The 25,372-nt window shown below is 34.3% G+C and overlaps 2 protein-coding genes and 1 pseudogene across 2 annotated transcripts; 1 reads left to right on the top strand and 2 right to left on the bottom strand.

Annotated features, from left to right (window-relative positions):
- Nucleotides 1–3,682: 3,682 nt before the first annotated feature.
- On the bottom strand, nt 3,683–6,854 carry LOC131617163 (formin-like protein 4). The gene is made up of 2 exons (XM_058888516.1): nt 5,696–6,854; nt 3,683–5,424 (listed from the first exon to the last, which is right to left on the bottom strand). Exons 1-2 carry the CDS (start codon nt 6,685–6,687, stop codon nt 4,218–4,220), a joined length of 2,199 nt encoding a protein of 732 aa, XP_058744499.1. The 5' UTR covers nt 6,688–6,854; the 3' UTR covers nt 3,683–4,217.
- Nucleotides 6,855–14,204: 7,350 nt separating this feature from the next.
- LOC131620498 (pyruvate dehydrogenase E1 component subunit alpha, mitochondrial-like) lies at nt 14,205–20,822 on the bottom strand. The gene is made up of 8 exons (XM_058891597.1): nt 19,886–20,822; nt 19,718–19,797; nt 19,170–19,247; nt 15,707–15,802; nt 15,544–15,615; nt 15,047–15,100; nt 14,878–14,943; nt 14,205–14,582 (listed from the first exon to the last, which is right to left on the bottom strand). Exons 1-8 carry the CDS (start codon nt 20,580–20,582, stop codon nt 14,538–14,540), a joined length of 1,188 nt encoding a protein of 395 aa, XP_058747580.1. The 5' UTR covers nt 20,583–20,822; the 3' UTR covers nt 14,205–14,537.
- Nucleotides 20,823–23,773: 2,951 nt separating this feature from the next.
- On the top strand, nt 23,774–24,902 carry LOC131618967 (uncharacterized; annotated as a pseudogene).
- The last annotated feature ends 470 nt before the right edge of the window (nt 24,903–25,372 follow it).

The raw sequence follows: 25,372 nt of genomic DNA, 5'->3' as shown, positions 1-25,372 counted from the left end.
GCACACTAGAAGCCAACAACAAAAATTCAACATTGTTTCGGCCATAACTTGAGAACCGTAACTCCGATTTGCGTCTGGTTCGAAGCATAAGAAAGCTTATTCAATTCTATTTCTAACAATTACAAAATATTAACCAAATTGATGATTTTTATTCTTTTATTTTGAGCCTTATTCGTTGATGAGTTGCTCAAAATTGCGCGTTTGAAGTCGTGTCTTCGACACTCTATTGCTCATGCTCCAAATACGCATCAATACCTACAAAATGAATAGAAAACTATCAAATGGTACATAAATGACTCAAAACACGAGTATAAAAAAACTAAATGTATTTATATATTAAACGGGGGATTATTTAACGAAATTTACACAAAAACATGACAAGTGCCACAAAATTATATATACAAAACTCGACAAAATTGCACTTATCAAAGTCGTGTCATCTCTAGATGCATATTATTGGCAAGAAGCTATTAACGATGAGAAAAATTCTCTAGAATCTAACATGACCTGGCACTTAGTAGACTTGTCTGTTGGGTGAGAGTATGGTGTAAGAAAACCGTCTAAAGGGTGGGAATAGACTTTTTAAAATCAAATCAACAGACTTTTAGCAAATGAAATATCAGAGGTATTTTCATAGTATGCGAGCAGAAGTTTTAGAGTGAAACAAAGTGAATTATACTTGAATATAAATTAATACACGTAAACACATATTCAATGTACAACAATCACAAATTTGAATTAATAATGATACACAAGGTATTAAATCGATACCACCGTATAATTCACGAGAGATAATTATATAATGATTCAATTCGCAAATTCTAAACTCAACAAGTTTCTCAAATTTTAATCACCACTAAAGCTTCATTAGATCCTAATTCCAACAAAACCTAACGTTAAGCAATAAATCGATATCAATGCAAAGAACAGTAAACTACTATATGAATGTAAATGCAAGAGTTATAGGTAGACAAATGACATGTGGATTTATAGTGCTTCGACTCTTTCGTCCTCGTGTGAGTCTACATGCACTTTTGAAAGTACCTGCATAATTCCATTAGTTTGACAAATATTCAAAGAGTTTGTACAATCACTTATCTACAATAATGGTGTAGAAAATAAAACTTCAATTCTGGATCTTGACTTGTATATGGCTCAACGTCAAACTCTTCTGCGTAATCTTTACTCAATAGACGCTTCAAGAATCTTCCAATATCACCAATTTTGCTCCAAGCCTTCGTTTGTAGCAATTTACCATTTGATCCTACTGATTCCTTAAGTGAATAATTGTTTGAAGATCTTAGAAGAACTTCGCCTTATCCGTATCCTTCCACACATTCACTACAAAGGCAATTTGGAGATAAAAACCTCCTTCTTTTCACTGAAGTTTGTCACCACCAGTGAAAAAATCTCAATCTTGCAAAAAACTGAACAATCTTTAAACAGTCTCCATGAACAATTAGTTTAAATAAAGCGTCTCCCCCAATCAATCATAGACGAGGTTGAAGAAGAAAAAGATTCAAGTGCTAGAACTTTAAACTTTTCAAAGTAAAAGAGTTCATTTAACCGAAAATCGCAAATGAATATGAAATTCCACACGCGAAAAAGTGTTGACAAAAGGTTTTATATATGCTTGAGCTTAAGCACAAAAATGAGTGGTAAAATATGGTTAGATTCGAGTCAAGATAAATGCATGTATAGATTCAAGTGAGCAAGTGAATGGAATAAAAAATAATTCTGATTTTTGACACATTTTTCAGTTGATTTGAATCTGGTACAATGTTTGATTTGAATCAGAGACCCCGTGATTTGAATCATGTACAAACTGTGATTTGAATCAAATGCTTTAGGCCCTTAGAAAAATGCTGAAAAAATTGTGTGATTCGAATCATGTGCAAAGTGTGATTCAAATCAAATTGAGCTGAGGTGACAACAAATTGCATGATTCGAATCATTTAAAAAATATGATTCGAATCAAATGGTTTTGAAAACTTTTGTGTACCTCTGTTGGATATGATTCGAATCAAATTGAGTGTGTATTTGATTGATTCTAATCAAACACTTGAAAACTCAAATTTTCATGTTTTTAAAGGTACTTTGAGATTATTCTTTGCACCTAACTTGAATCAAACTCATGCATTTATCTTGATCAAATTCAAACGTAACCATTGTTTTATGCATGTTAAAATGATAAAGAATCGATTTCAAACTTGATTCCAAATATGTGCAATCATGATGGAGACTCAATAAAGATAATAAGCGAAAGCGGTAAGTTAAGCAACAAAATAGCATATCGGGGATGCTCCCCTTGTATATGATAAGGACATGCAACCAACTCTCCTAGGGATGTCCAGATGCATTGCCTCTTAGTTACAAACCAATCATTGGTAAATGGGTTTTGAAAAAAAAACTAAAATCTGATGGTACAATTGATAAATTTATAGCTCGCCTTATGACCAAAGGTTGTAGGAAAAGAGAAAATATATATTTATGATATGTGTGAGTAGAGTACGTAGCTAAAGGACTACTCTTATCTATATAATTATGGAACTTAGGTTGGTTCATATGAAATCTTGATGCATATTTCTAAAGCTTTCACTAAACTGGGATAGTCATGCTTGACCATTAGAGCATGTGTTTATAGAATACACCCTAAGACAAGTTGTGTGTGAGTTTGATGTTAAAGATAGAGTTTTAGACTACAAGTCATTCTTGTTAAATCAAAATCTTATTTGCTACGAGTCACTCTTCAAATTTTTTTTTTTTAAATTTAAGTGGAGGATTGTTGGAATTGAATGGGAGAACGAGTAAGAAATAAGCACTAGTTTAAACTATTGAGTGAAGTGTGAATTTAAAAAGTTCAATAGGTCATACATTTGAGGGATAACACATTTTAGTAATGCTTATATAATGGAGGGTATCTTATTGAGATGTGCTCCAATGGGTATTCAATTTTGTAAAAGAGAGACAATACACCTCTCATAATCATCACAAATGTACGTGTTTGCCTACCCGGCTCGCCTCGGCTCGATTAGGCTGACCTTGGGCTTAGGTATGTATTAACTTTTTGATACCCGAAATTGGAAAAAAAATTCATTTAATCTTAATTTTTAATGAATGTGTTGTTCTCATCCATCCCATTAATTTCACACATGTTTTCACATCTAACTAGGCCTTCAATTATTTATCTATGCGTCTGACCAAACCTTCCATGAATCTAAATTTTAAAAACTGATTCATCGGATTATAGGAAGAACTTATCAAATCTGCTCCCTTCTTTTTCTCTCTTTTTTGGTTTAGACTTTAGCTAATAATAAAGGTCTCCACCTTTCACTATTTTTGTGTCATATACGACCGATATTCATATCATATTCGAATGGTCTTCGTATCATAAAAGATGTTTTTTCAAACTATTTTGTTACGAAAATGTTATAATTGATGGTCTATCTTACATAATTTATACAGTGTTGCAAAACATTTTTATAATAGCAACCTACTCCGCAACTTTAACTCGTCATATTTTTTCCAGTGGCATATTTTCAAAACCGATTTTAAAATTATGATTTTTTTTTAGTACGCATACTTATTTAATTCCTTTTAGTGCTTACGCAATTTGAGTTTGGAAAGTTAGGAAGCATAGGTACGTCAAATATTTGGTTAGATAAGAGAATTGGTAGCAATTATGATTTATTCTTTAGGAGAATAATATAAAACAACATAGTGCATGACATGATTTCAAGTGGCTCATGAAGTCAAATCTTTCTTCATAAGACTTGTTCTCTTGTTACCTATGTGATATACCAAGTCAATTGCTCTAGGTAGCATCTTATCCAATATTTCATTGTGAAAAAATTAATAAATTACAAAAAGTTTACAAGCGTATGTACATTAACAAAATTCCAAGCATCTTAAATAAAAAATAAAAAAACAACTGCAAACATGTCACAAGTCGTTGAAATAGTCTTCAAGTTGTTGAAATAGTCTTGATCAATGTCGATAAATAAACTCAAATAAATCAATTCGTTTCGACTGGATCCAAACAACAAAACTCTAGCGATAGTTGAATCTCGTAGGACTAATTACTGCACCGTCTAATAAAAATTTTGTCTGCAACGGTCACAATATGCTCCGTGGCAACAACAATGACCGCAATCACAATACTTACAATCGCATCTGTATCTGCGACCGCAAGTGATGCCTTTTATTTGATTTTATGTTTATCCAGACATTCCTTTCGGATTCTTCTTCTGCAAGTCACGTGCGATTTCGATGCAAACTTGATCAACCATTCCCAAAAAATCTTTAACTATAACAAATAGTTGAAGATTGTTTTCTTGTTTCTCTTTTGAACCTCCACTTTCATAATATTGTGTTGTTTTCCTAAGAATTTGCAACACAATTATTTCTTTCTCCCTAACAAGTTTCAATTCTTCCTCAGCATTTCCAATAAAATGATTCATTTCTTTCACAAAATTTCCTCTTTCACCACTCTCACATTGTGAAACAAGTTCTTGAACTTCAATTAGTCTCAAAGATAGTGTTGAAATTGATTCAACCAAATTCTTATAATCCAAATTTGCTCCTTTTTTAACATTGTTGAATTCTGAACTTATTCCTCCCACAATTGATAATCCTATCATTGTGTATTCCCTTTCTCTTTTTTCATCCGAAACAATGTTTGTTTCGATGTTTCCATTCATGTTACTGCTTCTATTTCGACTCATGTTTCGTGTTAGGCTGTTATTTCGGTTAAGAACCGCGCGTTTACCTTCCGAATGAACAACTTCTTCGATAACAAAGTGTAGTAATGTAGTTTTTCCATCGTTGCTTTTCACATCATTGAGTTTCCTTAGTGAATTCAAGTTAAAAGCTTGTGCATTACCTCTAGAAGTTCCATCATTCATTCGATTCCCGGCCTTAAGAACCGCTTCTAGAAGCTTCAAGAAAAGTCCTTGGCTTCTAAGCTCTTTGCATCCAAATTCAATAGTCTGCAAAGAATCCTTGATCTCCGCGACCTCCGAGTCATAGTTCAACTTGAATAGCATCGCGTTCAAGCGGTTAAACGCTGAAGGAACGGCGGTGAGGATGTGATATAGGAAAGATTCTGCTGCAGCAAGTCTTGATGGATCTTCTTTGTATTGAAGGATAAGTGATTTCTCTTCTTCTGTTGGTGAAACTCTTGAAAGCTTTTCAATTGTGTCTCCATTTAGGCCTTTTCCTTCTATGAGCGCGTCAAGAACTTTGTCTCGCGAGATGGCTAGTGATTTCAAAACTATGGCAATGTTTTGTGATTTTCTAGGATCAAGAAGGAACTTTTTTGTTGAGGCATCATTGCTTGGACTTGTTGAGTTAGTCTTTTCTTTAGGTGACATTCGATTCGTTGCGACATAACCGAAGAGAGCTTCCATAAGATTTTGATCAACCCTAAAATAAAGAAATTCATAAACCTAAGTTCAAATTCTAGAGAAAGAAAAGATACTAATATAATAATAATATACTAATATTTGTCGAATGCGAGAGTTCAAACTCTGATGAAGATGAAATTACGAATATACTAAATATTCGTCAGAAACTTAAATTCAAACTCAAAGAAGATGAAAATACTCACGTCTGTAATTTGAGACGATCGCACGAAATCTTGAGTAATCAAAATATATAAATTTATTTAACAAAATTTAAGACATTAGGGTTTTACCTGAACGAGCCGCGATCGACTTTGTCCCAAACCATGGAATGATCAGCAGCATTAGTATTCACTTTATCCCAATGCAAAGGCTTCAACTTCACTTGATCATTGTTGGGTTCTTCCACACCTTTCCCTAAAGAGTTTCTTTGATCGGTCTTCGAGATAGCTTTCGATGATGACATTGGAGGAGGTGGTGGCGGTGCTGCCTTCATCGGAGGAGGAGGAGGTGGCGGTGCTGCCTTCATTGGAGGAGGCGGTGGTGGTGGTGGTGCAACTATTGATTGCAAAACGGATGGTTGAGATTGAAATTCTTGTTTTTCAACACCCTTTTTAACAAATCCTTCATTTTTGGATGGTTGAGATTGAATTCTTGGAACTCTATATAGATCCTCCTCTTCATGAAATATATGTGAAGATGAAGATTGTCCTTTAAGAAGAGGAGTTTCTTGAATGTACTTAGATTTCTTCACTTGATTTTCTTCTTCATGACTATCTTCTTCGACTTTATTTTTCGGACTATTCGCGATGATATCCTTATAAAGATCCTTGTTAGAATTCTTCTCTTCAAGTTTTCTCCAATAAATCACATCCAAACCATCCTCATCCACAATCAACCCTCTCACATTTCCATCAATCTTTTCAAAAACATTCCCTCTAGGCACATCAACTTGTTGCCTATCAACATTAGAAACAATGTTGTTTCTCTTTGTTTTTCTCAAACACCTTTTCACTATAATGAAAATCAAACCACAAATAACTATAGTGCTTGCTGCAGTTGCAGCCACAGCTTTCGCTATCTCACCGTTCGACGAACTACTTTTCGATCCCGCGATTAGTCCTTGAGGTGGTGAAGGTTGTGCCTTTGGTGGTGGTGGTGAAGATACTAAAGTTGTTCCATTTTGGTAGAAAGTTTCTATGTTTTGAGGAGAATTATTTTGGCAATAACAGATTTGTATTGAAAAAATGTGAAGACACAAAATAAGGATCATGTTGAAAGTCATAGAGGAAATGAGGTTTGTGAGAAAAAATATGATGTTTTTTTAGGTTTTTGTGTGTTCATTGATTGATTTGATGATAACTGAAAAAATTTATGTTTGTTTTGTCTTGAGTTATTGGTTTTTTGTTTTGTTTTGGTGAAAGTTTCAAAAGAGTTGAAGCAGTTAATTGTTGTTGGCCTTCCATGAAATTGAATAGGGATTGTTTGGTAGTTTTAATTTAATATGGAAAGTTGGTGTTTGTTAGAGTCATAAAATGGACATGTTTGGGTTTGAAAGTGATTGGTTTACTTTGTCAAACTTTTAGGGTGTGCTTGGTTGAAGTGATTTAAAGGAGAGAGAAGTATGAGAGAGAGAAAGAGAAGAGAAACATGTAACTCATCTTGCTTGGTTAACAAGAGAAGTAGGGAAGAGAGATTTAAATAGGTGGGACCCATCTATTTTTTCTTTCTTCACAAAACAGAGAAGAAAGTGCAGAGAGAGACTGTTACATTTTTCTTTCCAATGATTACCCTTCATAAAATATGTGTTATATTTTTATTCTTTAATCACCTCATTTTTTTTCAAGGTTATTGTTGTCTTTTTAAAAATAATAACACATCTTTCTCTTCTATTTCTTTCATCTTTCTCTTGTAACAAACAATCACTTAAATCTACTCTATTTCTCATCTATTTCTCTCTTCTCTCACTCTTTCTCATCTTTTTCTCTCTTTTTAATTTCTTCTCACAACCAAACAAGCCCTTAAGTGATTCCACACATGTGAAGTGGTGCTATCATGATTCTAATGTCTTGTTTAGCTTAAATTGAATATGTTTTTGTGTATGTTAAATATCCTAAAAAATATCAAATTTATTTATTTTTATCGCCACAAACTTGTGTATCCGTCTGAGTTCGAAGCCCTATTCTAAAACGTGATATTATTAAATTTTTTGAAGGAGAGTTTTGTCGCATAAAAAATTAGTCTTTCCAATTGTGTTTCAAAGATATTCAATTTATATTAAATTTTAGACATATAGCAATATTAAATCTATAAAAAATGTTTTATTGTCGATTCTGATTTTCTCAAGTAATTAATCTCTGCAAAAGCGTACAGAAGATATTTGATAAATATTTTTTTTAAATTGTGTAAGAGTCTTGTAGTTTCTGGCTTTAGTTGTTGTCTGCAAGTTAATCTAACAACTCCTCTTAAACAATAAAGATTATAAAGGATTAAAATAAGAATGGTAACCGATTCAATAATTATAAAACTTTTTAGCTTTAAGAATTAGTTGTGACTTAGTAGTCCTAATGAGGGCCATTCTTAATATTCAATGTTGAGAAATTGTAAAGTGGCTCAACAAATTGGCTTTTAGTTGAAACATTATAATAGCTTAAATAAAAAAGCCATTAATTACCCACATTTCATTTTGGTTTTCATTGGATTCTGTTTTTTTACTTTGCTTGGATGATTGATTATGAGGATTACACTGTCACATTCATTTTTTTTTTATTTTATTGAAATTAATTTTTTAATTAGAGTTTTTTTTTCCACCCTCTATATATTTTAAAAACCACTACCGTTTGAATATTACTATTTGGATGAGGAAAAATATGTTTTGTTTAGATGATCCAAAATTACAGTTCTCCGGATAGATTCATTCAAACTTCTAGCATGTTTGGAGTGGTGTCGGATTATCCAAAATCACAGCAAATTATCACATTTATATAAAAGTTATAATTTATGGCTTCTGATTTTCACGGTGGAATACCCTCTTCTACCATGTGTCTAGCCATTCCAAACGCATATCCAAACATGTACTTCATATTTTATTTTTATTATTGAAAATCTAATTTGTAATATATTTTATCTTTAAAGTGTTTATAAATGTGATCTAAAAGAAAATGTTGAAAATTTATTTTAAAACTAAACATTCACAAGTATAAGAATAAATTAAATAATCTAATGCAATAATAGCAAGCCAATCACTTTGTCTCTTCAACCATCAACTCTTCAATTGTTAGCATTTTGTTATATCTATTCATATAAAGGATGTGCAAGTAGTCAGATGAAAAATATATTAAATAAGTCATTTTTTTCAAGAAAATATCATAAAGATATAGTGAGATATAAATATTTAGAATATACTCATTGTGTTTCTTTTTATGAGTCATTTTTTATAAAAAAAGTTATATTAAATTATAAATCATTTTTATAATATCAATAAATTATTAATATTATTTTTTATTATATTATATCATTAAATATTTGTTATTTCTTTAAAACTCATCATCTTCACAATTTCTCGTTCGTCCAGGAGAACCTATAAAGTCCATCATCCTTAAATATAACTTCAGGGTAATTGATTGTCGCCTCTAACCATAACGAACTTATCCTTTTTTTTGTAATTGGAGGTGTAGGAGAAAAGTAAATCTCTCTCTGAAATGGCACTCACTTAACCTACCACCCCGGGATACTCCTCTTGTTTCATAAAAGGAAAAGAAGAATCCACCTTAAAGTATCCACGTAATTTAAACGTGCACTCACATTTTCTTTAATCGGTGTCATCATGTTTCAACTTCTGAATTGGTGGAACGTACGTGCTACTTCTCTCGCATCTCATGGTTACAAATTCTTGCCTTTTAGTTAGAACCATTGTCAATCCTTCTGATTATAATGCCAAACCCCAATTTTTCAACCTCCTTGCGGATCCATTCAAGCATATGCTCACGGTTAGTAAACAGTAGTTCATTTGTAAACTGTTGACCCACATTTATCGCGACATCAACAGGTCTAGCACACGGTTTAACATCATATTTCACCTCATCTAGTTTAACATCAACATTCGCTTCATTCGCTTTTACATCATTCTTCGCTTCATTCGATTTTAAATGATTACTTACAATAGCTTTGGAAAACATGTCAAGGTGCACCATATTTAATGCGAACAAAAATAGAAAAAATGTTAAAAAAATCACAGTAACTTGCAAATTCAAAGACGCGTCTCCGAAACATATAGCAGGTGAATTTAGAGATGGATCTCCGGACTCAAAGTTCATTTTTTCAGGTCAAGAACAAGATCTAATGCAAGCAATGATATATGAAATCAATGAACTTTACTTTAAATTGCAACTTATTTTGCTCCCTTTGATGTGATAAAACACTAAAATAATGATTTGAAATTGAAAAGTTGATCGAAAATGAAACTTTTTTAAGGGTTTTGGATTATGAAGAAGGTATGAAGTATGAGAAAGATGATCATGCAAGGTTGTCATATATTCAATTTCCCACTTGACATTTTCAAAGATGCATCTCCAAATATTTCACTGAATGATTAAATGATAAATCTCAATGAAAAACACTTAGTAAATCGGGGTTCAGGAGTGTTTTCAGAGATGCTTCTTTGAATATACCCTAGAAATATTTGTTGATGCATCTCCGAATCAAATTTTGGCTAAATGATTTATAGGACGTCCGAAGATGCATCTTCAAAAATATCGAGGGCAATTTTGAATTTTCAAAGGTGTGAACCACATCATAACGGTGGGAAGAGAAATTGCCTAAATCTTATCTGTGCTTGACCCATATAATAAAAAACTCCAAGACCCGATAAACAAACCCAATAACCCATAACCTAAGTACCTTAGACTAGAAGATGCACACATATGTGATTTTACTATTTTAATGCTACAGGGGACACGGACGAGATTAGGAGTGAAAATAGATCAGGCCAAATAACAAGGGCCTACGACATAATCTACACTGACCCAGGTTAGGTCAAAAAAAATTTAAAATCAAAAGGACCTAGACTTTTTCTAAGCCTATTTAGTTAAAAAGGCTAGGTCACATGCCATAAAAATGTCTTTTATTTCTATCATGTCGACCTGTTTAAATAAATGTGAATAACTTTATTATTATGTTAGTTTAGTTTTATTTTAAATTAAAATACAAAATTAAAGCCTAGGTATGTTGAAAAACTATTGAAAATAAAGTTTAAAAAAAAAACAATGTCATAATTTGCTTTTACGAGTTCTCTCAAATAAATAGTATCACAAAACTTATGTTAACAAGTAAACTTGAATAGGTTAATACAAATAAGGATGTAGTCTTGTTGATCTTTTTAATTTGTACGTCTATCTAAACATTAGTTGAATTGATTATTTATAGATATTCAAATAAAATGGACTTTTATGTTGGTTTACAGGTCAATAAGACCTTCGAAAAAATCAGACTCGAGCCTAAAAATAAACATATGATAAGTCACATGACAGATTTAGATTTTAAAATTTTTAACAGACCAAACTTAAGTTTGATAAAGCTTAAGTCAGCTCAGTCTATTTTCACCCCTAATCAAGATGGATATACCAATAGAAATTTAACTGAACTATAGGTGAACTATAGGGCCAGACATGGTCTCATGATGGCACGTACACGCAAGTAGTAAAACTCTCTGCATAAGGAGCTAATCAAGGAACAAAAACTAAATCTCTTTTTATCAAACACAAAACACCCCATGCCTAACTCACCATATATAACAACTGTCAATCATACATTATTTAGAAAGAATATGTGGTTCCCACCATAGGTCCACTGCAAATTCATTTCCCTGCCACACTTCCAAACATTGATAAGGTAGCACATTTTAACCTCCACCTAAGGAAAATGAGGCTCTTGTTGAAATCCATGACATTATGGATATGAACTGTAAGGTCAAAACAAAAAATTGCAAATGTAAATTCGGGTCATCCACCTAAAAAACTAAATAGAATTTGATGACCCTTAAACCTTATGTCTGAAAATTTATGATGCTCCAATCCTAATAAACTTTAGGCTAATCCCCGAAACTTGATTAAAAGAGATCCTCAATAGCACTTGACAAGTGATTAGGGGTGATCGCGGTGCGGTTTGAGCAGTTTTGACGAAAAAAATCATCCGAACCGCAAGAGAAAAAATCGTGCGGTTTGGTTTGGTTCGGTTGGCTTTTAAAAAAAATCCGAACCAAACCAAACCAAACTAATGCGGTTCGGTTGGTTCGGTTTTTTACAAATATTTTATTGAACAATACATACATATAGATGACAACATAACTTTGTATTTAGACATTCATACACTATCAAATAACAACAAAACTCGTCATGTTTTGACAACAACTTTCTATTTAATATGTAAAAACTAAATTAGACAAAAGTTAAATAATAAACATAAAATAATAGTATAAAACAATTTAAAAATTATTAGAAATGAAAAAAAAATAGAAGAGAGGAGAGATTAGTGAAGGTGAAAAAGAAAAAACAAAAGAGTTGAGAGATTAGAGAAGAAGATGTGCGATAAAAATGAAACTGAAATAGGGAACATTTGCATAAAAATAAGAAGGTAAAAAAGAAAGAATATAAGAGAGTAGAGATCATAGAAAAAGAGGGAAGGTGTATGTGGCAAAGAAAGCGCGATAATACTATTAGAGATTTGAAAAGATCAGGACTAAAATCATATGTGTAAGGACGAGAAAATTGTTCTTAATCATAAGGCTAAGGAATAATACATTTAAGTTTGGGTTGGATGTGAGTTAAGTAAAAGTTAGGTTGTAACATAATGCGGTTTGATTCGGTTTGGTTCGGTTTACAAAATACAAACCGCAAACCGAATCGAACCGTGCGGTTTTATTAAAAGATGACCCAAACTAATCCGAACTAAATGCGGTTTTTTGCGGTTTCAGTTTGGTTTGGTTTGTGGTTTTCTATTGGGTTGGTTTGGTTTTGAACACCCCTACAAGTGACAATACCCAAATAGCCATCACAAAGCCTATTGAAGCCATCAAATGCAGACTTTTCAGGTAATCTAAAAGAGAATGCAATTGAGTGGTAAATGAACTTGTCCAAAAAGTATTAGCCACAAATCTCTTCATTGTATTCCAGGGACATTCCAAAACTTGTAAGGAATACATGGCTCTCTTCAATGAAGGAACCATATAAGATGTGAATCCAAACCTAAAAGTATTTGTGGGAGAATTTAAAATGGGTTGAAGGAGAGACACTTAAGTAAATCATTGGCACATAAATCATCCACTTACAAGCAAAACATCATGAAGCTACATTAAAGGAGAAGAAACTAACATCAAAAGAGAGGTAGAGACGCCAAAAAATGAACATTGGAGGAAAATGAGAGTTAATCACCAAGAAGACGATAAAGGAATGAATATAACAACCAGAATTATCGTCGTGCTGAGAAGATACATGCAGAGTTAGAGGATATCAAGACACCCAAACTATTGAATGCGCCACTAAGACTAAGAGTACAAATAGGCTTTTACTCAAACCAGTGGTATTTTTACCACCAAGTAAAGGGGTGTGGTATAGATAGTTGTTTTTAGTTGAAAAATGATATTTAAAGATTGATTTGAAGTGGACACTTAAATCAAAACATGCAAAATTTCCAGCCAATGACTGAAGTAAAAAAAAACAAATCAAATCAACAGAGATCCCCACCAACATCTTAGAAGGAAATTTAAGAACAAAACGCAAAAAGAGACAGAAGGTAAAACTAATAAAATGGGCTAGTATTTTTATTTTTGCAATCTCCTACAATGACCCTCAAATAACTTCTATTAGTACTGGGCATCTTCACGAGTTTCCACAATATTCTAAGCTGTTTCAATCTCCACATGACAGAACCCCTCTATTTTCACATAAATGATGGATCTTTTGACAGGTAGGTCTCATGCACCTGAGAGTATCTAAACCCCACTTCCCATTGCTGCTAGAGCTGCATTGTTGTTGATCTTTACTGAGATATTTGATAGATAGTCTTAATGATTTTGTTTAGTTTTCAACATCAATGTCCAGTTCGAAGATCAGCTCTAACATCAAATACTTTTAGCCCCCGCTCAGTCGCAGTTGTGTCATTGGACCAACTAACAATTGGTGAGTCATAATTAGGGGTGGCAAAACAGGCCCGGCCTGTTGGGCATGCCCGTTTTACCCACACTTTTGTGTAAGACGGGCCAAAGTTTTAGGCCCTCACCCTCTCTAATGTGACTGCCCCTCCCCGCCCCGTTTTTTATGTGGACTTTTGTGGACACGAGAGTTAACATAAATTTTGCATTTTTAGACTTAAAAAGTGCAGCACCCGCGGGCTTAGCCCACCCCACCCTCACTTTTTGTGGAGCGGGCCAATGTTTTAGGCCTGCACTCTTAACAATGAGCACCCCTCCCCGCCCCATTCTCTTGCGGGCTTTTACAGGACGGACCTAAACGGAACGGGCATGCCCATTTGCCACCCCTAGTCATAATACTGATTTGATGATGAGGATTTTGGGTAACTAAAAGATAAGCAATTCGAGACCAGGGAAAACAGTTTAAAATGCATGTTAAAGCATGTGGTTGAACTAAAAAATATTATTTGCTTACTCTTTATGTCATAAATTAGAAAGATAAAATTATCGTAACCATGCATCACTAATTCAATATATGTTCGGGTACAAAATTTTCACAAGTTGTCAAAAAAAAAAAAAAGTGAATTCTTAATACCCAAAAAAGTTGATAATTATAATTGAAACACAATGATGAGTGCATAAAAAAATAATGGAACATTTTTCCATCAATTGTTGAACACATTCAAAAGAAGTTAAGCACAATGAGCTTTTCCAATTTGCATCACACCAGTTGCACATATAATCAATTAAAATATGGGTCCCCTCCAAACTGGATGTTAAATGTTTAGGCCGCCACATTGCTTACTCAAGAATGAATTTTGTATACAATTACGAAAACCTTCACCAATAGGCAGAGAGATGGTCTGCTGCTGCTGAAGAACCTCTTATTCTTTGTTATTTTGATTGGTCCGTTACCAAGGGAGCAGACATTCAAAGGATAAAAATACCCATTATGGCAAAGTAGCTTTTAGCTCTTTCCTGTCAGCACCATATGCCTGCAATTCAAAAATTAAAAATCGTCAGAGTTTAATAAAACACATCATCTACAGAGTCATACTGATAATTACTGATTTCTTGAAAACTAAATATCGTTCATTCTTCTACAAATTAGAAAGTCTTTCCTGTATGATATCAAATATCTGGAGTAATATTCTTTACAAATCTAAGGAAAAGATTATTGAATATGCCATATATCATCTGATATGCATTTGCTTATACTCAAATTTTATAACATCAGGTATTGTTAATGAAATACACAAGAATAATGAGTAGGGGTGAAATAATTTGTACCTCAACTCCTAAGCCTTTAACATATACATTGGTAAATAGATCAGATGGGTCTGGCATGTCACTTTCCTGGAAATAAGAAAATAAAACATAACTCAGATTGTAAAGCATATACAAACATGTGGGATACCAAAGTTAGTAATGAAAAGAATAAACTGAGGTATTGTTTTACCTTTGCTTTGGTAATGGCTTCGTCAACTTGTTTTCTGGCTTCCTTTTCAATGTCCTAAAAGAAGAAATTGCACGATATTTTTAGCAATTAAACTCTAATGGTTAGGAAAGGAAAATGGAAAATGATAGAAACCGCAGCCTGAGGGTCCTCTGAAGAAATTGCACTGCTCCTACAGAGTGCAATCTTCTCATAACCAACTAGAGTATTTAATTATGAACTTCCTCTCCATTACCCACTTATAACAGAAACTCACATGTCCAGCCCTTCTGTTTTTCTCTCTGTCACCATCTCAATAACTTCCCTGGTATTTTGTGCACCTTAGTTTTCCTAGTGCAGACCCTTAAAAACTAAGAAAACTGTTTCTAATCATGAATCTACAAAGTGAGTCAGAAAAACTCAATGACTGGTATAAAGATACACGAGTATTTTATACAAAATAAAGACAGATATATCACATTTTAATAGCTAAGCATGAATTCAAACTTGCATCCAATCACCTTTAGTTCCTTTTCAGTAGAAATATCGTGAGCCAATACCAGCTTTCTGACTCTCTCAATTGGATCACGCTCCTATAATCATAATAGACAAGAAAAAAGAGAAAACAATGAATTCCTCAATTTTATTAAACAAGGATATTTGATGCTGGTGTTAGTGATATACCTGTCTAACACCACTGATTTCATCACGTGTGCGGTAGGTGCTACCAGGATCAGACATGGAGTGGCCGTGGTATCTATATGTGTCCATTTCAAGAATCTGGACAATATAGTCAAGAGAGAGAGACAGACTAATCATTATCTAACCAAGAGTAGCCTTTAATAATTTAATTAAAACCAAACCAATTTTAGGAAATATAAAACTTACCTATTTCTATATAACAGTTAAATGTTCTAAAAAATAGGTTTGTTATAAAATGAAAATGCACATATTGATATACAAGACAATCTCTCAAAGTAACGAAACAACTAAATTATTAAAATTACCTATGGAAAATATATCAAATAATAAAAGAGATAATAAATAATTATCATCAACAAATGCCAACAACCAAGACATGCATCTGACTGACTAAATAAAATTGCATTAACATGGTATTTGGTAGATATCGTCTATCTGCATCAGATAGAATGACAACTTGACAAGTAATATATGCTCAAATAAAGAACCAGATTTAAGAATGCAAACTACTAATAGTAAATCATACGATTGGAGACAATACAATATTTCACAACATAACACATGTCAAATTCTTATGGGCCATGCCGAGGACCAACTCTCTTAAAAGCTTAAATTGTTGCATGAGGTAGTCAAAAAAGATTATCTACCCAGGCTTGGAAAGGGGGTGTAAAACACATTATTTGTATGTTCACTGCTCATAAACTGATTGTAAGATCCTACTTAAGATACAAAAAATGTATTTAAGATGTCTATACATAAAGTGACATAAATGAGGAAAAATGACATCAGCAGGCTTTAGACATGCCACCAGCACTAGAACCAAAAACCCAATTGAAACAGTAATACAACAAAGAAGCACGCAGGAGTAGAATAAAAGCGAAACCAGAGCACCCAGAGAAGATTGAAGCATGTTCTTCACCTCAAAGACCACTCAAACCAGCACAAGACCAGCAACTGAGCCACACCGCTTGGACTAAGAAGTCATTGGGTCAAAAGAACCAGCATATCATACAGGTGATGGAGAAACAAGAGGAATAAGTGCAGAGTAGTAACAATAATAGGGGTCCAGCCAGGGTAAGGACAAAGAGATGATGGTAATGAGAAAGCACCAGTACAGAAGTATGTTTGGAAGAAGATTAGGGCAAAAGAGTGAAATAAGGGATCCAAAATCAATAAGGTCATCAGGTTTCTAAATAAAATGGCAGTCTTTCATAAGGTACAGCATGATCACAGTGAATTCGTGAGCAAGATTGGTAATCCTACGTGATCCAACCGTATCAGATGGTGATGAGACCAAACTAATAATATCTTGCAATCCCACAATCTAAATGGTGATTTTAACAAACACGGCAACATGAGACTTCATATTTGATTTCATACTGCAAAGATAGTCCCTCATACAAGAGGCATTAAGGCTTCAATATGCGTGCATACTTTGTGCCCAAATTAAGCTTCATAGCTAAGAGAATTGGGATTCCAGGGATCAAACTCCTAACAAGCTGGTCAAGGAAACTCTAATACCAGCTCAAGGACCATCTTTCTATAAGCGCGAGATATAGAGAAAACGCACAAGATTTATTTTAAGTACCTAACATGACACGTCAATTTTTCCGTCCGTCCTTGAGTTTATTGCATGCATATCCTGCTTTTACGTCAGGACAGGCCCTATGGACTGTGCAAGCATATATACTCAACAACCTAGGACAACACCTAATAGAAAACATAAATCTCAAGGAACAATTCAACAGTAATTGAGAGGAAACGTGTATTATTGAATAAAGGATAACCAAATATTCCTAAAATGCCAAGAGCTATGCTCCTACAAAGAATTGGAAACCCTCTGCTTAAACAAGGCGTAACTAACTTTCTGGATAATTCCTCTCTCCCACTAACTCGCATATATTAGATTCTCCTCATCTCAGACTCACATGTTTGGCATTTATGTTATACTAGCTGCCACATCATCACTCCCATTCTCTCTCCTATTCTTCCTCACATAGACCATCTACACTTTGGGCTAAGTATTTGGGCCTGCATCTAAAGCCACATCTCTATCGCGACCAGATTGAATGAATAGCTCCCACCTCATCACTCAATCATTGGAAGAGCAATCATGCTTGGATCCAGAAAACCCAACATATCCCATCTCATATGCAATAGAATAATCCTTAGTTCAAAGAACTGCACTCACCATTGAGTGACCTTCACATGTTCAACCAAGCATCCAACACCACTCCCAAAGAAATCTTTGATAATTGAACTATAAACATATGTCTACATGAGTGCATAGACACTACAAGAATTAACACAAACAACAATTACTTCTTCGAGTAAGTACACACACAGAAGAAAAAAATTCAAAATCAGTCTTCAAAAGAATATGCGCAGGTTATGGTGAAAGACAAGTCGGATAGAATGTACATTCCCCAAAGTCGAAAACCATGTAACCTATGTAGAATCCCCAACATTTATAAAGAATGCCATGTTAATATCAACAAAACTCTATGGGCCTATATCTAGTTTGATGAATAATAAATTTTTCTTGATTAACTCCAAATTTAATGATATGTATAAAATATTTTATAATGAATGTCTAGAGCATTCTGTTAGCCCTAAAACTAATCTAATGACCAATAAAATAACCATGGATGATAACTCCTAATCTAAAAGCTCTGTCAAGCATTACTCAATGAATTATCAATCCAGTGTTGTTAAATATCGGTTATATCGCAGATATACAGGTTTTTCATATCGGAATTTGCTTATCCGATACGAAATCCGATATCCCGTTTCAATTTCGTGACGATCCGCATATCGGCCATTTTTTGTATACCGGTCTTGAATTTCATATCAGAATTTATATTTTTCTGATCAATCTTTTAATAAGTTATATTAAAAAATAATTGAATGTGAAGAGGTGGAAGGAAAAAGTAGGCTACGAAGAGGCGGGCAGTAATAATTAGTAAGTAGGCTGTGAAGAGGAACACAGTAATCAAGTGAAAGTGTGAAGAAATAATAAAGTGGAAAGCTGTATGGATATTAACATAATCTTGGTAGTCTCGAAAATTGAAGTGAATGTGAAGAGGTAATATTAGTTGGTGTAATTATATATATAGGACTAATAGGAGTCATAGTGCCTTAATCACCATAAATAATTGTTTATGTTAGTAGTTTTATATGTTTTTCATGTTTTATTTTATATATAATTATTTATTTTAATCGCCTTTGTGATTTCCGCTATTTGCCCGTTACGATATCCGATATTTCTTATATCGGGTTTTTGGCGATCCGATATTTTCCGCGATCCGTTATTAACAACACTGTATCAATCCAGAACATTCTTTGCTAAATAATAATAATAATAATAATAATAATAATAATAATAATAATAATAATAATAAATTTTGAAATAAACATTCTTACAAATAACAGCAAGTTTACTCACAATGGGGCCACTCTTCAAAGCATGTTCTTTTGCAAACTTGCAAGCTTGCTTTACTGCAAGAACATCCATGCCATCTACCTGTACACAGTATATATATTTATTCATAAAATTTCAAACAGGTTGTTCAACAAAACAAAATATATTTATTTGTTTAGTAGGTATATATGTAGAGAGGCAGACATGATTATATATTCACACACAGACCACAACCATACCTGAAAAATATCTGCTAAAACAGAGCTAGCAAGATCTACACATCCAACTAAATCACACACCCAAGCATTATTCTATATAATCTAGCCACAAATATATACATTGAACTAAAAAAAGAGCAACTGAATTGCATTCTAAAGCCAACATAACAATCAAGCATTTAAAAAAGATAACAGTAATTCATTCCTAGAAGATAACAAATAATTATGCATCAACATAACAAGAATAAAAAGTGATTCAGAAAGTTATTCAACTACCAAAACAAAAACCAAAACCAAAACCAAAACAACAACAATACCACATCACACCAATATCTGCAATTTATTAACCAATACCTTCAATCCAGGAGCATAATCCCCACGCTTGTAATAAGCAGGACTCTTAGCAGATCTCCATTCAGCAGTTCCCATTCCATCTGTTCCACAAACCAAACCAAATCAAAACTAAAACTAAAACCCAATACCCAAACTCACAAATCAACCAACCAACACAAAATCACTCACAATGATTATTCTCACAAACCAAAATCGCAGGAAGATCCCAAAGAGCCGCAATATTAAGCGCCTCAAACAACTGCCCCTGATTAGCAGCCCCATCCCCATACAAAGAAAAAGTCACATTCGGATCCTTACAATACTTCTGCCCAAAAGCCAACCCAACCCCAAGCGGAACCTGAGCCCCAACAATCCCATGTCCACCGTAAAACCCTCCAACCTTCCTATAAAAATGCATCGACCCCCCTTTCCCCTTCGAACACCCCCCGCTCCGTCCCATAAGCTCTGAAAAAATCTCAAACAACGTCCCACCCCGGCTCAGAAAGGTACAATGATCTCTATAAGCAGTAATCACACAGTCCTTCGAATTAATCGCAGCCTCCATCCCCACCGCAACGGCCTCCTGTCCGTCATATAAATGACAGAATCCGCGGATTAGTTTCGCTTTGTAGAGCGAATCTGCCGCGATCTCCATCCGCCGCATCAGGACCATGTCGTTGAAGAACGACATGAGCTCTGATGCGGAGGTTTCGACGGAGCGCGAAGGCGCTTCGCAGTTGTGGGAGGTGAAGGGGATTGAGGTTTCGATGGTTAGGGTTTCGTTGGAGGAGGAAAAGGAACGGTGTCGTTGGGAGGATAAGAGGAGTGAAGCGGGTTTGAGGAAGTTGGATCCGAAGTGAGATGAAGCGAAACGTGAGAGAGCCATTTGGATCTGTTGTGAAGAGAATGAGAAGAATTTGGGAAAGTCTGGTTATTAGAAGAGAAGATGGGAATGATGGGGTTAGGTGAGTGGAGTGGGAATAAGGAAGGGTCAAATTTGGGGTATTTCAGTAAGTGGTGGTTTTTAGCTATACATGGAAAGAGTAAGGAGTATGGAATAGTTGGTGGCACGAATTGGGGGTATTGTGTTTTTTAATTTTGATTGTATTTAGCATCACAAAAACGGGTGTTGTGCGCGTGTGAATATATGTTTATAGGGATGGATTAATTAAATGGATTTAGCTGTCTTTTGATTTCATGAAAAGACAATCCATGTTTGTGTGCTATGATGCACATTATTTTTTTTTTTCTTCCTTTTTTTTAACATTTTCTTTTCTTTTCTTTTTCCCTATGAACAATTCGTGTTTGGGGTACTAGTGAGTGTTGTATTGTGTTTTTTTTTTCATCTCATAAAAATTTACTGTTTTAATATGAACAATTTATGTTTGGGTTCAGGCTAGGGTGAGAGGCCTGTTTAGGTCTCTTACCGTGAGAGACTTTAAAAAAAAAAAAATTGGGTTTAAATGAATATAATACCATTATATTAGATTTGAACATATGATAGTATGGTGCACCCAACACACAATAACACTCCATAAAGTAAGAGACATGTTCCCAATATCTGTCGGTACAGTAAAAAGGAAAAAGGAAGACAGCAAATGATTAGCATTAAATGATGTTTAATAAATTGAAAACGTTGCAAGCAAAGCATTATAAATGGGTCTTTTCAATTCTACATCATTTTGACATTGCAAGCATAAAAATGATAAAACCTTGTTTTGCTATAAAACTGAGAAATGTTAAATTCTGTATAAAATTAAAATCTATCATATAAGAAAAGTCTACCATTTGGGCAATTCTTAGACCATCCACATCAGCAAATGCTCCCTCAATTTTCCACGTCACTTTTCTCAATTTTGTGCTCTGCCTTCATTATGCTACGACAGTTACAATTCTCACGTACGTTGCAGTTACTAAGTATCCTCTTTCTCTTCCAAAACCTTCCTCTTATTATTCCAAAACGGTTTCGAAATCATTTTTCCTTTCACACTCAGAACGAATCTCCTTCCTCTCTCTCCGAGCCAAAACGGCAACGCCTCCACTCTTCTTCCCCGACGAACTGCTCTGATTCATCCCCTCTGATAGTCTTCCGCATCCGTTCATCAGTTTGGTTATGTTGCTGAGGTGTTTTGTTCGCGTTTGAACCTGTGGTGTTTGGTTTTGAATGTTTGATGATGAATGTTGAGTTGAAACAGCTCTGAATTGCCAAAGCTGGGTGAGATCTTTCCGAGTTTATGTTATTTTCTCTTTAATCTCTCTTCTTCTCTCTCAAACTTTCTTCATTCAAATGTGATTTAGGTGTATTAATGTTGCCTAATTTAGTTTTATTTTTGGAATGAATTAATAGGCCACCAAGTGTTTGTTATAATGATTGAAGATTGTTGGAGAATGTAAGAGAATCAATTCAAGATTGAAGATGTTATGAGGTGAGTTTTCTGTTATGGAAGTTTGATAATGATATTCTTAGGGTTTTCTGATTTTTCTTATATAGATTGAAATCGGTGATGGTGATTATGGAGAGAAGATTTGAGATATGGAGGAGGATTTGGGAATCGCAAACTCTGTCCTCTGATTCTGTTATTTTGTTCCGGTTATAATGATTTCCTCTCATTTTCTGTTATGGTGAGTTCCAAATGCTGTGACAATAGAAATCTATTTGGCAGAAATCTATTTGTCTTATAACCTGTCATGGTGTTAATAGGAAATTGAGATCCTCGCCGCATCTTCTTCCAATTCTCCCCACCTTATCTTTGCCGCTTCGTTTGGATAAACAATGTGTTCGGTTGTTCTTCAACTACTGGGAATTAGAATTCAAGTAAGTTTTTCTTAAAAACCTGTTCCATTTCCTTGAATTGATATTGAATATAGCACACACATACTTTTATAGGTTGTTTCTTTGTGACTGCAAAAGCAAAAAAGAAACAGTGGAATGCAGGATTTTGGTGACAAATATATGGGTAACATACATTCAGCATTCAGGTATATATATATATAATCAACCACACACCCCCTAACGGAACCGGGAAAGGAACATCCCTTCCACTGGAAACACCTGAATCAGCCGCTAAACCTGCATTAATCGGACACACCTCTCTTGCTCCCATTCTTTGTTTAATTATTGATCAAATTTTACATTCATTTATGTTATCTATTGTGATTGATTGAAATAAATTTTATGTATTAGGATGAAGGAAAAGCTGCACCTGAGGAAGAAGGATCTGTCAGTAGAGTTAATTTCGAGTTATGGAGAGAAGCTCGCATATGGAGATATCCAGTTAATGCCTTCTGTGGATTATTACAGTTTGATATCTTTAAAGACAATTGCAATTTGTATTGTGGGGGTAAGTTGATTAAGATTATCGGCAAAAAAGATGTTGTGATTGTTGTTGTTTATTTGCTATGACTCAGAGCTGTTATCGTAGTTGGATGATTTTTTATCCCCAAGTGATGGGTAAAAGGTGTGTGTCGGTTATCAAGTATCGTGTGTAAGTGTTTATATTTACTAATCAACTAAAATATCCATGACATTGTTTGTTATACTAACTAATCATTTGTTCGATATAGGGAGTGCCACTAGCTTATGGTGAGGATGCAACTTTGAAAGTGTATCCAAAGTGTGAGACTGTGCCATGTGACGATTACGATGCTGCATTTAAGATTCGGCTATTCAATTTATGAAGTAAACTGTATTATTCTACACATCATCATTGTTTTTCTTACCATTCATTATTATTGCCAAACATCATTGTTTGTATACTTATTTAGTTATTTGTTTTCCATAATAGACTCTGAGGCAGAAGGCACTATCTTTATTTACATCCCTCTCAAATGGAATCCTTCTGTGTACGGATGTTGCGACACGTGGACTTGACATGCATGGTGTAGACTGTATACTGCATGTAGGTTTGTGACAATTTATTTGCATCAATCTATTGACCACTGTGTTCACCTTCTCTCGCTCTGTTTCCAAATTTAAAAATACACCATGACTCAAATGTTTCTTCATATTCATATTTACCATTGGAACACATTTATACCAAACACGGATAATTAATACAACCTATGTTATTACACAGTATGATCCTCCTCAAGTATGCGGATGAATCTTCCAAAGTTGCTGATAGGCTCGACGGTATGCTTCTCCATTTCATTGTGTTTTCTGATGATTTCATTCTTTAGTAAACATTAGTATCTCTGTATCAGTGTCGGTGTTGTGTTCGGAGTGTTCGTGTTTCATAGGATAATATAAAGTATTCAGTTCTCAATGTTTAATAAGTTTGTACAATGTGGTAGCATTTGACAGATGAACTAGGGGCAGTGAAACTGGGTTTCAAGCTTCTCCATGAAAGGGCAAAACTTGGATCTTTTTGGTGGCCATATATCAGTAATCTCCCAGAAACTTACACTCTTCCGATATTTTTTCCTGGGGAAGACATCAAGAATTTGCAGTATGCTCCTGTTCTTCACCAGGTACTATCATGTTATTAATCGAGGGCTGAATCGTGAATTGTATATGAAATAATATTAATGTTTCATGGCCTCTGCCCTGCAATATGGCAAGCTAATTTTTGTTGAATTTGTGAGGCAGGTAAGCAAAAAAATGTTGATTTCTTCTTAATTTTGAGAAAGAATTCAAGCGTGCATTAATTGGTGTTACACCAGATAAGCATCCTTTTGGTGGTCAAGAAGTGGATGCTTCATCTCTGGGATGGGCGATATCAGCAGTTTCATCTAGAGCATTCAAGTTACATGGTAACAAGAATTAAAATGGGATAAACTTTGATATACCTATGATGCTTCCTCTAATTGACATGTGTAATCATAGTTTTCATCCGAATGCTAGAATTGTTCAGGAACAAGAAACTGGTAGAGCAAACATGTGGGTGAAGGCATGTTTTTTTTTACTCGGGCAAATCAAAGTATGCTTTTTAGAAACAAATATTGATTTATTCTTTGCTGGCGAATTCAATCTTTGCATTAGGTTGTGGCTGAGAAAGTAATCAAGGAATATGACCCTTTATTACTCTGCTATGGATGTTTAAACAATGATCTTTTCCTTCTTGATTACTGATTCGTGATACAATCAAACCCTTATGACTGTATCGAGCTCAGATATGACGGTGCTCTTTTGGAAGCTGCAAGCACGGCAACAAGAGTTTCTTCACCAAATTTCTCCACAACTAAATCTAGCTGGAGAAGCTCCTGATCTCAAGGTCTGTTCCACAAAATTCTACGACTGTTCTACTCAAGAGTTTTTATTAGTTTTGTTGAAGCTTTTTGTCTCAGTAAATTGCTGAAGGATTTCTTATTAATTTCTTACTTTACCACTTTATATTTTAGGAACGCTTATCTAGAGACTTGAAGCTGCCATCAATAGTAAAAATGGTAGGTGCTGAGTACACAACACAAAGGAATAGTGTTTTCAGTGTGAAGTCCATTCCTAATATTATGAGCATAAATTACATTTCTATAAAACTGGGAATGAGGAATACTTGAAAATGGTTAATGATCTTCAGTCAAAGATAGAAGCTGCAAATGCTGAGTTAGTTTAAGAAAAACAAAAGGTTTAACTCATTTCAACTCACCGAATTTTAAATTATTGTAATGGGTTGTATCATTTTAACGATGATTTGACTTTTTCAGGCTCAGGTGCTTGCTGCAGAAAATGAAAAACTT

Source organism: Vicia villosa, linkage group LG7 (assembly GCF_029867415.1).
Source record: "Vicia villosa cultivar HV-30 ecotype Madison, WI linkage group LG7, Vvil1.0, whole genome shotgun sequence".
Lineage (NCBI taxonomy): Eukaryota > Viridiplantae > Streptophyta > Magnoliopsida > Fabales > Fabaceae > Vicia > Vicia villosa.
This window is presented reverse-complemented; position numbering and strand designations above follow the sequence as displayed.

Bases quoted from the DNA above. Each gene is read 5' to 3' on its own strand.
- LOC131617163 (XM_058888516.1), bottom strand. From the start codon at position 6,687: ATGACTTTCAACATGATCCTTATTTTGTGTCTTCACATTTTTTCAATA. The intron at 5,425-5,695 runs GTAAAACCCTAA...TCTTTATTTTAG, and splicing joins GTCGATCGCGGCTCGTTCAG to GGTTGATCAAAATCTTATGG.
- LOC131620498 (XM_058891597.1), bottom strand. From the start codon at position 20,582: ATGGCTCTCTCACGTTTCGCTTCATCTCACTTCGGATCCAACTTCCTC. The intron at 19,248-19,717 runs GTATTGGTTAAT...TACTGTGTACAG, and splicing joins ATTATGCTCCTGGATTGAAG to GTAGATGGCATGGATGTTCT. The intron at 14,583-14,877 runs GTACAAATTATT...TTTGAATTGCAG, and splicing joins TTAAAGGCTTAGGAGTTGAG to GCATATGGTGCTGACAGGAA.